The sequence below is a fragment of the Gadus morhua genome, chromosome 19 (genome assembly GCF_902167405.1).
Source record: "Gadus morhua chromosome 19, gadMor3.0, whole genome shotgun sequence".
Classification (NCBI taxonomy): domain Eukaryota; kingdom Metazoa; phylum Chordata; class Actinopteri; order Gadiformes; family Gadidae; genus Gadus; species Gadus morhua.
Window position 1 is genome coordinate 5,843,951 of NC_044066.1, and position 12,849 is coordinate 5,856,799.

The following is a 12,849-nucleotide window of genomic DNA, read 5'->3' on the forward strand; positions in this document are numbered from 1 at the left end:
TCCTCTGAAGCTCACCTCTGCCATCCCTCCCCCTCTCTCCGCAGACTCCTCGGGTCAGATGACCTCGTCGCCCCTGGGCTCGCCCACGTCCCACCGGGGGATGCACCCGTCGCTGCTCAGCCCGGGCTCCATGGGCCCCCAGGGGCCCCTGCACTCCCCCATCAGCAGCCTCAGCTCCCCCATCAACGGCCTGGGCTCGCCGTTCTCCGTCATCAGCTCCCCCATGGGCCCGCACTCCATGACGTCGCCCGGCATGGGCTACGGCCCCAGCGTCAGCCCCCAGGTGAGCCCCGTGACAGAGAGCGGGGATGACGCCTTCAAAGTAAAAGTCAAAGGTCAAAGGTCCTGAAAAGGGATAGCATGCATGGCAGGTTTAATGATGGTCGCATAATGAGAGCACAAAGGGAGATGGGTTGAGATGGTGTACTTGTGTAGCTTCTGTAATTGCCATGCTTTCACTTGGAAGGAAGATGTGATTTTAAGGGATGGAGTGTTGGACAGACTTGAGATGGGGGGGGGGGGGGTCCTTCTAAATACAAACATACAGGCTCTGTACTGTACTGTATTTCAACTTGTCTATCATCACGCTTTTATTTTTCGCATTTAGATGGGTTTAAATAATCTTCTATATTTGAACTCATCTAGCTGTTGTGGTTTGTACAGAATATAATGCATTGAAGATTTAAATGGTATTGAGAATGCATTCGCCCAGCGTAAACAGTTGTCTAAAGTCCGCGTCAGCGTGTATACAGACCAACCCTACGAAAAACAAACTGCTTCGCTGTTTTGCTTTTCCTTTTCTGCTCATCTCAAACAAACACACACACACACACACACACACACACACACACACACACACACACACACACACACACACACACACACACACACACACACACACTCAGAGACATTTACAGGCTATCATGATCACACACAAACACACACAGATTATCCCATGACAGGCCTGTTGGAATGAGGACGAGCTGTGAGCCGTCAGAACAATTAATCAATTGAAGGCGGATTTGTGGCTTCAGCCAGCCAATCTCTCCGCGTCCCGGGAGGAGTGGGTTCTTTCTCTCCGTCACCATCGCCGTCTTTCTCTCTAATTCCCCTCGTTCTCCTCTCAATCTCCCTCTTTATCCTCTGTTTGGTCCACTTTTATTATTTTCTTTTTTGTGGGTGGGGGGGGGGGGGGGGGTGTTCTGCATATTTATTCTCGTCTTGTTCCCGAACCCAATACACACACACACACACACACACTCTCCCCCCTCATCTCTCGCTCTCTCTCTCTGTCCGACTTTCCTCCTCTCTTTCTGTCGTTCCCCCCTGCTCTGTCTCACTGTACCTCGTGTTCCTCTCTCTCTCTCTCTCTCTCTCTCTCTCTCTCTCTCTCTCTCTCTCTCTCTCACACACCCACTCTCTCGGTTTCCCTCTCTCTCTTTAAGTTCCCTCTCTCTCAATCTCTATCTATCTCTCCCCCCTCCCCCCTAGAGTTCTGCTCCTTCAATAGGAAGCACATCTTCTATTGGAAAATCGAAAATCAGAATAATGACATCAAAGCCTGTACTGGCCCAGTTTCCATTCAAACTCCTTCCCTCTCCCCTCCTCGCTTTCCCCACACACGACTCACCCCCCTCGTTCACTGTAGCGCGACCCCTTCTCCACTAAGCCTCACCCCTTTCAGTCCAAAGCCCCACCCCCTTTCAGTCCAAAGCCCCACCCCTTTCCCAAGAAGCCGCACTCTTCCCTACCAAAGCCACATCCATTCCCTCCAAAGCCACACCTTCTGCCACACAAAGTCTACCGAAATTGCACCGAAGCCACGCTTTGTGTGTTAATAAGTGTTCATAAGAGTGTTAAACGGCACCACGCGGTGCCGTTGTGGAGGCGAGGGGAGAGGAGGGTACTAGGGACCCCATCTCCGGGTGTAATGTAGTTAAGTGTGGATTAAGGCCACTCTCAGTAGCTGGCAACACTCTCTTTCAGTGCTAGAAAGACCCCCCTATTGCACGCACGCACGCACGCACGCACGCACGCACGCACAAACACACACACACACACACACACACACACACACACACGTACACAAACTCTCCCAAACATACACAAACACAAACACATATATACCAACGCACACAGCCCATACATTATTTTTTATTTATTTGGAGAAAAGAAAAATTATCTGTTTTATTCGGCAGTTGTAAAAAGCGTCCAATGCAAAGTTATGTTATACATAGCAGCATTCTGAAACCTTAACTATCAAATTTATTATTCAACAAATTACATGTAGTGAATATAAATGTTCCAGAAATGTTTTTAAGAGCTGGTAATCTTTAATGAGCAATCACTATTTTAGTCCTAAATCACTTGGTAGTAAATGTGCATTAAAACAGCTCAGTGCAGTAATACAGTCTGAACCAGGATTATATTTGGAATAGCCACTTCTCCATCCACCACATCTTAAAATACATATTCATTAAGCCTGGCACTTTTTTTCTGCCCAGTGGCAGATTTTCTGCCTATTTGCTCCTGCATGACAATTTCGTTTGATGCACAAGTTGATAGATCAGTTGTTTTTTACGCGTGTAAATTCATTAGTGCTAGTGCATAATATGTGCTATTAATATTTTTTTATAAATTATATATGAAGGGACTGTAGATCGAATTGAGGGAGATCCCCCCGATTATGATAACAGTTCATCAGACTCATTTAAAAGAGGCCAAATTAAAAATTGTATTCACTATAACGCTATGTATATTTTTGGAATTCTTGTATATAAATTATTAAATACAAATATAATATGCATTAACAAAAATACATTAATGGGGAAAATTATTAATAATCAAATATAAATATATTAAAAAAAAATGGAATAATTGATGGAATTTTCTACAGCAGGTGCCTAAAGCGCTTTGCATAGTGAGTGTGTGCATGCGTATGACACCTCACTACACACTACCAGTGTGTAGAACCCACCCAGGTGATACACAGTTCCCAGTATACACCAGAAAGCTCTGCCCACACTGGCTGTCACGGTGGAGATGTGGGATGATGAAACTATCCTATTAGGGACGGGGTGATGATTAGGGGGCCATGTTGGTACAAGCGATGCTTAGGGAACTGGGTCAGGACCCTGAGGTTAGCACCCCTGCTCTTGCGGTGAGAGCCACAGGATCAATAGTGACCACAGGTCCTCGGTTTAACGTCTCATGATCCAAAAGAAGGTGTTCGACAGGAGAGATTCACCTTTTCTGTACCTTTTCTGCATGGGGAGGTTAAATAGGCAAGAGTGATGAACCCCCCCACACATTTACATTTAGGGAATTTTGCTTACACTTTTAACCAAAGTGACGTCCAACCATTCATTCACACACCGACGGCTCAGTCAACCACGCAGGGCGACAGCCAGCTGGTCGGGATTATTCATAGTCAGGCGTCTTTCTCAGGGACGCCTCGTCACTTAGATAGCTGGAGCCTGGGATCGAACGATGAACTTTCCAGTTACAAGTCAACCCGCTCTACCACCTGAGCTACTGCCGCCCCCATACCGGTCTTCAAACTCCTCTTACAGCACCCCACAATATCCCATCCAGGGAAACCCCACCAGGCCAAGGCCTGCCTAGCTTCCAGAGAAGCCAGTATTGTGTGGCAGGGAGTTGTGGTGCTGGCTACAGTAATACGATTCCAGATCAGGGGTGCGGTGGTGTGGTTGGTGGTGTGATGTTTGAATAGGAAATGTTCCCCTTCTCCTCTGAAGGATTGTGATCAGGCTCAGATACTTCCTCTTTGCCCTCTTATGATTGGTTGTTTTCAGGAGGTCATGACCTCTGGGAGCATCTCTGTTTAACCTCAGAACTTCTAGAGCGACACTCGGGCCTGCGTTGAACCCACCGACACACACACGCACACACACACACGCACACACAAACAGAGCAGACACATGTATATGCATGCATGCATATATAGAAACACTGCATACACATTTTACTCATACACATAAAATAGTAAATACAGACACATATAAATACAGTTCATATTTAATATGCAGTTAATCCATACACATTGATGCATACTTAAAACACGAAGGAAACTCCTATGGACACATAAAACATATGCAGTTCATTCACATCGACTCATAGGAATACACACACACACACACACACACACACACACACACACACACACACACACACACACACACACACACACACACACACACACACACACACACACACACACACAGGTCCACTCATCCCTAAAGGCGCTCTTGAATCCAGCCCTGTCGTTCCCATACTGTCCCACTGTATCTCGCTCACGCATGGCTAATGGCTAGTGTCGCCTAAATTACAAATCCAGCGATCGTCCGGGATCAAAAATAAAGCGGGGGAACACAAGCCACCTTCTAAATCAAAGCCAGGGCAGACGGCGGGATGAAAGAGAGCGGGACCGGCTGGAACAAAAGTCCCATTCTCAGGGCTGAGGCGCGTCCTGCAGCAGCCAAACCACAAGCGCAGGGCTGCAGCCAGACCTTAATAACATCCAAGTCCTCCAGTCCTCCAGTCCTTCAGCCTCCAGTGCCTCTCTCTTCCTGTCTCTGTCTCTCGCTCTCTCGGCCGTTCTCTCGCTCCAACCCTCTCCTTTTCTATCCATCTCTCTGACATTCATTTTCTCTCTCTCTCTCGCTCTTTTCTCTCCCCCCCCCCCCCCCCCATCACCATCGCTCTCTCTATCTTCTCTATCTGTCCATCTTCATTCACCCTCTTTAACTCACCCCCTGATGCCTTTCTCTTTCTCTCTCTTCTCTTTCTGTGTATTTCCCTCTTTCGGTCTCCATCTCTCTTTATGTCCATCCTCCCATTTCTCTATTTCCATCCATCTCTTTCCCCTTTCGTCTCAATCTCTTGTATTCACTCTCTCTGTCTCCTTATCTCTCTCCTTATGTCTCTCATTATCTCTCTCCCTCTCCCTCCCTTCTCTCTCTCTCCCCTCACCCGCAGACACATGGGGGATATTCCTCTGTGTGTGTCGTCCAACTCCTCCCTGCCTGGAGTGGTTCCGTATCCTCACTATGGCTTTTCATCCTCTCTTTCCTCCTGGTCTCTGGGCTAAACGATCCTGTTGTTGTCGGCAGTGTTGACAGGGACTATTGTCAGACCACCATAAGGTCCGTATTGTTCTGAACGCAGCCCAGATGTTCAGCCGGAGAGAACCTCCACCACCACCACCGCCGCTGTCCTCTGGAGACGAAACAGATCGGCTCTTTGGATGGTTTTCCTGCAGTCTCATCTTCCTCATTCCCAGACCACCACCTCCTCCCCATCCTCCTTCTCATCCTCCTTCTCCTACTCCCTCCTCTGCTGGAATGTCCCAAGAGGAGGAGGAGGAGAGAGTTAATGAAGGATGAGGTGGAGGCGATGGAGGACGTGGAGGAGGAGAGGGGTGGAGGACCTAGAGGGGGGCAGGAGTGGGGGAGAGCAGGAGGAGTTGGAGGAGGAGAAGAGTTGGACGATTGAGAGACAAAGCCGGGGGGGGGGGGGGGGGGGTACAGAAGGAGGAGGCGGAGGACAAGGAGGAGGAGGTTGAGGAGGAGAAAGAGGGGCAGAGGGGAGAGACAAAGCAGAGAGGGAAACAGAGGATGGCTCCCAGGGTGTCTGTTAGCCATTAGGGTTGTGTCTCGTTGCCCCATGTCGGGGGTTTGGAGCGGTCTGTGTCTGCTAAGTGCCTGAAGCTGGCCACTACACACAGGCCATCTTTCTGGGTGACGACGCACCAGAGCCAGCAAGGGCAGCTGGGAGCCATTCAGGCCCAGACGTGGTACAACATTTTACACTTAACATGACAAAAGCTATGGCTGTCTGGTGGTTGTCTTCCAACGGCGCACGGCTCCGTTCTCAGGGCCCAGAATGTCTGGCTGTGGTTCTCCTTAAGGGCCCGGGGCATCCACAGAGAGAGAGAGAGGGCCCCCACATACACTAACAACAGACTAGTGTCCCACAAACTTAGACTTAAATCTTAAGAAACCCACACCTTACAAATTCACACACATTATACACAGCTTAACACATACACACACACGTGTCTCCTTAAACGAATGCACACACACACAGTCACACTTTTTGAACACACACACCTTGAAAACACTCATATACCTTGTCACACACACACACTCTTTAAAAACACACATTTAATAACACACGCACATTCCAAAACACACACTCACACATGCACACCTTTAAACACACACAAAGCCATGAAGTGTTTGTCCGCTTCGACTTAAAACTCAAAAGGGAAACGCTAATGAGGAAAAGGTGTGGTTGTTTTACAACACATGGAACTTGCTTTTTAATAACCAGTCGACGCACTGATGTCACACACACACACACACAGACGCCGAAACGGCGTCTTGTTTAGGTGTGTGTCGCTAGGAGACCGGAGCACAACAGAGGCGCTTGTGTTTGGAGGCACGTAGAGAAAGAGAGCGAGAGAGAGAGAAAGAGAGAGAGGAGGGAAAGAGAGAGGGATGGTAAGAGAGAGAGACAGAGAGAGGATGGAGAAGGGAAAATGATAAAAGAGAGGCAATTAGTTTTACATTCTGTTGCTATATACTTTGGCAATAGGAAAATGTTTTTGTCATGCCAATAAAGCACTCGGAATTCAGAGAGCGAAAGAATGAGAGAAAGGGTCTTGGTATATGAGAGAGAGAGAGAGAGAGAGAGAGAGAGAGAGAGAGAGAGAGAGAGAGAGAGAGAGAGAGAGAGAGAGAGAGAGAGAGAGAGAGAGAGAGAGAGAGAGAGAGAGAGAGAGAGAGAGAGAGAGAGAGAGAGAGAGAGAGAGAGAGACCAGCCATGTAGACTAGCTCGTCCCTTCCTGTGTGAAGCTCAGTAAACCCCAACTTCCAGTCTTCCTTCTCCCAACCTCCCCGCCCCCCTCCTTCTCACCATGGCGTTGATAGACCTGTATGCAGGTTCTCCATAAGTCCTATGACATCATGGGGTCAGGGTTCTAACGGCCACACAATGGCTCTGTGTGTCTGCCCCCCCGGGGAGCTGTTAGGGGCCCCCCATACCCTCACTCACTCGCCGCCGTCGCATGCTGACAGTCTGCACTCACAGCTGTCTCCAGGTAGCAATTAGTGGAGAATTGGTATTAGCGTTTTCCATTGCCATAAGAAGCTGATTAGTTTCGGATAAGTCTTGGCGCGGTGGCGTTGAGATTGCGTTGCCTTGTGAGAGCTTCGGACCCTGCTTTGGTTTGATCTCAAGGTTACCTGGTGATTTTGGGGGGTAGTTAGTATTTCGTTTTTCATTTCATCCTATCTGTAGATGCTTTCATGCAAAGCGACCTACAGTACTTTTGTACATAGCTGTTGTTAAGGAGAAGCTAGGGGTCGTCTTGTTCAAGGTTGCCCTGCAGGGAGACTGCTGGGATCCGACTAGAACCATCAGCTGGGAGCCAAACACCGTAACAACTCCACTGCCTAAGGTAGTGGCCCCTGTTAACTTAAATACACACCGCAATCGATAAAGTTCATTACAGTACCTCACTTTGCTATCGGTTGGGTCGGTCTAGCCGACGTGTAGAGCTGCGCAGTAAATCATGAGGCTAAGTGTCCTGTCTGCAGTGTGGAAACCGTAGAGACCAGCTGTTTTGGAGGCGTCCGTTCTAGCAGGGAAGCAAGCATCAACATAATCTGCTGCTTAGCTGTAATTAAAGAAGTCCCCTGGGCCATTGCGTTATTTCAAACCTCCAGAAAGGGCTGCAGGGACAAGTTGTGGTACAATCGCAGACCTTATGTCAGACCCTCCTGGGCTCAATAAACCTCCAGCCCACTTTCCCGTGCCGACGCTCGTACTTATGGGCCATGCCTGCCTTCCAACACGTGTGGAATACACACAGGCATATACACAGACACATGTGTTCCCTGTCTTACATCCCGTCTTATATGTTTTTCATGCACTTTATGCTACGTGCCTACATGTCGTTTCCCACTACCCACCAGCTGCTGGTAATATCTGTGTCCTGGTGCACCCAGTAGTTTGCCTGTTCACGGCTGAGAATCAGTTTTACGTCGGTTCATGTAGCCTGACGCTAACCCTTCGTCCCCCCCGGGACCTCAATTACTCTGTTCTCTTTATGGGCCATTTGTGATGTCACAATTGGAAACAACACTAGTTGTGTGATGGTTTAGCCATAATAAGCGATTTCAAAATAAATCGGTTTGTGACATCACAAGTGGGAGTGTCCAGACAGAAGTATGATAGACGGATCTACTATCTAATTCAGCTTTGATGTCACAAACAGAAGGTTTACTAAACGTCCGATAATGGCTGATCAACCTAACAGCCGGTGTTAAAATAGGAGGCCTTTAAAACGAGAACAACATGCATCCTGCTGGCTGGTGGTATAGCTTACAGAAGGCTGGTCTCTCTTCTAATCCCCTCGGATGGTTTGAATGTTTAATGAAGGCTCCCGTGGTGCTAGCTACACTAGCGTAACGTTCTTTGTTACAATGACCAAGTTTGAGTTACAAGCTCATCCATATCATGTACCTCATGTATGACGACCCCAACTCCTGCATTCACTGTGTACCCTTGTATTGTGTTGTATGAATTCAATCTCACATACAGGCTCTGTATTTGCACACATAGGAATATATGTTGATGGATATCTAGTCAAATGTATTTTCTCTGTCCGTTGTGAATTGTATGTATGTGTTTATTGATATGTACGCATTGTCACATTATAGATTTGACCATGTCCTGTTTACAGGAATTAAGGAGAATCAGTATGCAACATGTCTGAATGTTGATCGGATGTAAGGTTTGGTGCAGGATGCAGTTATACACAAGTTTTGGATTCAATATAGATTCCTAAAACCAGATTGAAAGCCTGAATGACAATTTAGTAAGTCTCTCTCTCTCTCTCTCTCATTATTTGTAATCACTGTAATTAAAGCTCATAATATATTACGTTTTATTAAACAGAGAAGGAATGCATATGGATGCAACCTGCTTCAGGGGATTCATCTGTTCTTTCTCCGAGAACCCAGCTGAATAGTAGGAGAGAGAGAGACACTCTTTGTTATGTCAGGCTAGATATAAACTCTCTCTCTCTCTCTCTCTCTCTCTCTCTCTCTCTCTCTCTCTCTCTCTCTCTCTCTCTCTCTCTCTCTCTCTCTCTCTCTCTCTCTATACACATATATATATATATATATATATACACACACAAACACACAAACACACACAGACACAAATTCACAGACAATGCTGCAATATGTTTATTTTTTAAATACCACAAGTAGTCTTCTAGACATCGAAGTACAATAATACTACTTGTAGTAGTATTATTATGACTATTATTATTATTATTATTATTATTATTATTATTAACTACTGTAATTATTCATAGCTTCTGAGATAAGGGTCATACAGCTTATATTTTTCATTGGGGGAATTCTTGTGTCCGTTATCTGTGGATGAAGCGTACCCCACAGTCAATATTTCTGCCTGGTGCAAAGCCAGATAAATATTTAATGTTAAACATAAATATTCTGAGCCAATTTGAGGATGCCTTTATTGTAATAATTCTCTTTAACCCTGAAAATCATACCACCCTTTAGAAATAAATATAAAGCAGCTTAAATGCTTGCACATTTGTGAGGTGTGATACAACGCATTTATGAAAACAAATTTAATTATAATGACTTTTCATAGCGGGCAGCAAGTCAGGAAATATGATGTGAACTGTTACCAAGGAACTGTCCTCATACAAGCCAAGCCAAACATAGCTTAGCTAAATATAGCTAAGATACACAAACAAAGACACTGTAAACTAATCTTGTTCAATTCCTCAGTAGCTCAGCCAGTAAACAAACAATAGTGTACTATAGCAGGTTGTGTTGGGTGCTCAGTTTCTCACACTGATGGCGGCTCTAACCACACATCTTGGTCGGTGACCGCTTCTGCCCCAAGCTGAGTCGAGTTCATACCCAATGTGCATGTTAGCACTTAGCATTCCCAGGGGCATTTTTGTGTTCACACTGTGGTCCAGAGCATTCCCTTAAGCACTGGCAAAGTCACGCTAGCAAAGTCCTTTCTCGGATGGTACAACACTATAAGCGTCCACCAAAGGCATTCATATTTATATTCATACATATCAAGCTGGCTAGGGTTGTACACTCTAACAGGTGTTGGCTAGGACATGCTAGCAATCCTCAAGCTAGCTAGACGTGTGCATTCAAACAGGTGCTAGCGAGGACACGATATCTAGGTTTGTATATTTTAACAGATGCTAGCAATGTCATACTAGCTTGCTTGTTGCAGTTTTACAGTTGCTAACATATCATGCTTTCTAGATTAGACCGTTTGAATAGGTGCAAGTTAGCTCATTCTAGCTCACATAAAGACCTAGGCTAGCTAGGTCTTTATGTGTGTCCTTGAGTTTTGTAACTCTGTGGTAATTGATCGTAAAGGGTGTCCCACTGTCGACTTTTCCCTGCCAACGGCCAGAGGAGAACAGGCCCCATTAGCACTCATCCTGTGAGAAACCAGATCCTCATCTCTGTTGATACATGTTCAGATTAGATCCCCCGACACTCAACGCTAAGCCCACCCCCTACGTGCCTCCCCACCCTCCACACTTCCAAGAGGAGAGAAAACAAAATGGAACAGAGATAAGCCATTAAACAGGAAGCGATGGTCGGGCGGTGTCGGCCTAGTGTCAAAGGTTATCCTCTGGGTCAAATCTCCCTGAACCCCCACTGTCCTTTCCTAAGACGTGCCCCCCAGGGTGGGTAAGGGGGGGTTAAGTGTTTTCGTCCGTCGACAGTTCTTCAGTCCCTGCCAATCTTCTACATGCGAGTGTTGCATTGTGGGTCCTTCTGTAGTTTCCCTTTTGACCATAACTGGAACAGACTTCTAGAATTGCATTATTGTCAAGGGGGAGAAGGCCAATGATAAATGTCAGAAAATATATTGGATTATAAAACAATGATGTTCCTGACAAAGCGCTTTTAATACGGAGAACGATTCTTTATGGAAGAATTTCTATATGGAGAAGGGGGAAAAAGAAATAGCTTTCGCACTCAAATTTTACCCTTGAACAGCGACAGAAGAAACTTCATTGAAGTTCCATAGGAGGGCTCTGTATTGAAACCGGCAGGGAAGGGATGTCTTCTTTTGAAGTATCATCGCGAACGAAGTCTGCGGCCCCTCTGAAACGGAGCTAAGCCTGTTTTAAGCAAGAGGACTCCACTGTTCCATCCCTGTCTCAGATATTCACCAGGGGGGAACCTCTCTTTTCTTTCACTCCTCCTCCTCCTCAACCCATGTGCCGGAGGCGTTGCTGTGACAGCATACTAATACTTTACCGTGCTTCTCTTCTTCTGTACGGAAAAAAACCTGGACAATACTGTTCAATTCTGCCACAAGAAATATTCGTCTTTTCCATATTTTCCTACACCAGATGTCGGCTGTTGATGAGCCATTACGGGCCATTTCAGAATCGTTTTCCGTTTGTGACATCACAACTATAGCATGAAGTCGACCTCCCTATTGCACATCTGCGTGGACACCGCCGCTGAGGTCAAGTATGGATAGGTTTCTTTAAATGGCATGTGATGGCTGGCTGTGAGGTTGATGAGGTGTATACATTACCTCTAAGTAACACACACTCACACACACACACACACACTGCTCTTTTCTTTTCCTTTAATATAGTTTCGTCATGTCAACAGGTGTTTGGCTGGCGGCGGCGGCGGTCGTCTCGGAAGAGCCACCATCTGTATCCCCGAAAGCATTTACTGCAGCACTTAGGGGCAGAGCGCTTCTCGGACGATAAATTAAACTTTATGCGTGTAATGTGAAAACACAGCTGTGCTCTGGGAGCCACCGTGTGACAGAGAGCGTACACCCGCACGCATCGCACATATCGGTTGCATGCAGAATTTGACACAGACCATGGCAGGGGAGGGTGGGGGTGTTGGCCCAGCCAGTTGGACGTGGTCCAGAGCATGTTATGTAACGCAGTCTGCAGTTTGCATGGGGCCCTCTGTGATGCTGACTGCGTCTCACTCACTCAAACTGTACAGATTTACCAGCCGCCTCTCTAAGTTACGGTACTCGAAATATCCGGGAAGATCTGGTAAAAATTCCTGGTAACACACACACAGGAAGTAAATTTGGGCCCACCAGAGGGGGGTCACAGCATGACAACATTTTGGAAAGCCAAGATAAGTGTACCAGTCCCCACCATGCCGCCATCCCTCACACACATGCACACACAAGCGTCACACACACACATGCACACACGCACGCATACAGGTAGGCAAGCATGCACACACACACGCACACGCACACGCACATATGCACATGCATGCACACACACATACAAACACACTTATAAACATCTACACACACACTCACACACCTCATCACCAACATTCTCGCACCATAGAGGGGGGGTTGCAGAGATGCAATTTGACTGTGAAAAGACAGTTTTCTGTCCAACAGATAGCAAGGTCAGAGTCTGATAGGGACAGAGGTCAGGGAGTCTAAGGGGGCTTGTCTGGTTGTCCATCAGTCTGTAGCACTGCAAAGCAGTGTCTTTGCAGTGTGTTTCTGTGTTTTTGTGTGCGTAAATGTATGTGTGTATATATAAATATATATGTATAAATATATGTATATGTGTGTACATTATGTATGTGTTTTTGTTGTGATGAGTATAGAATGCACTGGCTAATGTGCTGTCAGCAGCTGCCCACACATCTGGGAAGGGGTCCACACACACTATCATATTAGTCTCATCGTTAGAGCAGAAGAATGGTTCCCTGCTATGGGTCAATGACTGTA

At 46.6% G+C, this 12,849-nt stretch overlaps 1 protein-coding gene across 2 annotated transcripts in view; it reads left to right on the forward strand.

Moving 5' to 3' along the window:
- Positions 1-12,849, forward strand: part of rxraa (retinoid X receptor, alpha a) — a 103,655-nt gene that overhangs the window by 65,565 nt on the left and 25,241 nt on the right. For both annotated transcript variants that reach the window (XM_030341577.1, XM_030341578.1), the window contains exon 3: positions 45-283. In XM_030341577.1, coding sequence (XP_030197437.1) covers positions 45-283 — 239 coding nt within the window. The remainder of the gene's footprint in view (positions 1-44; positions 284-12,849) is intronic.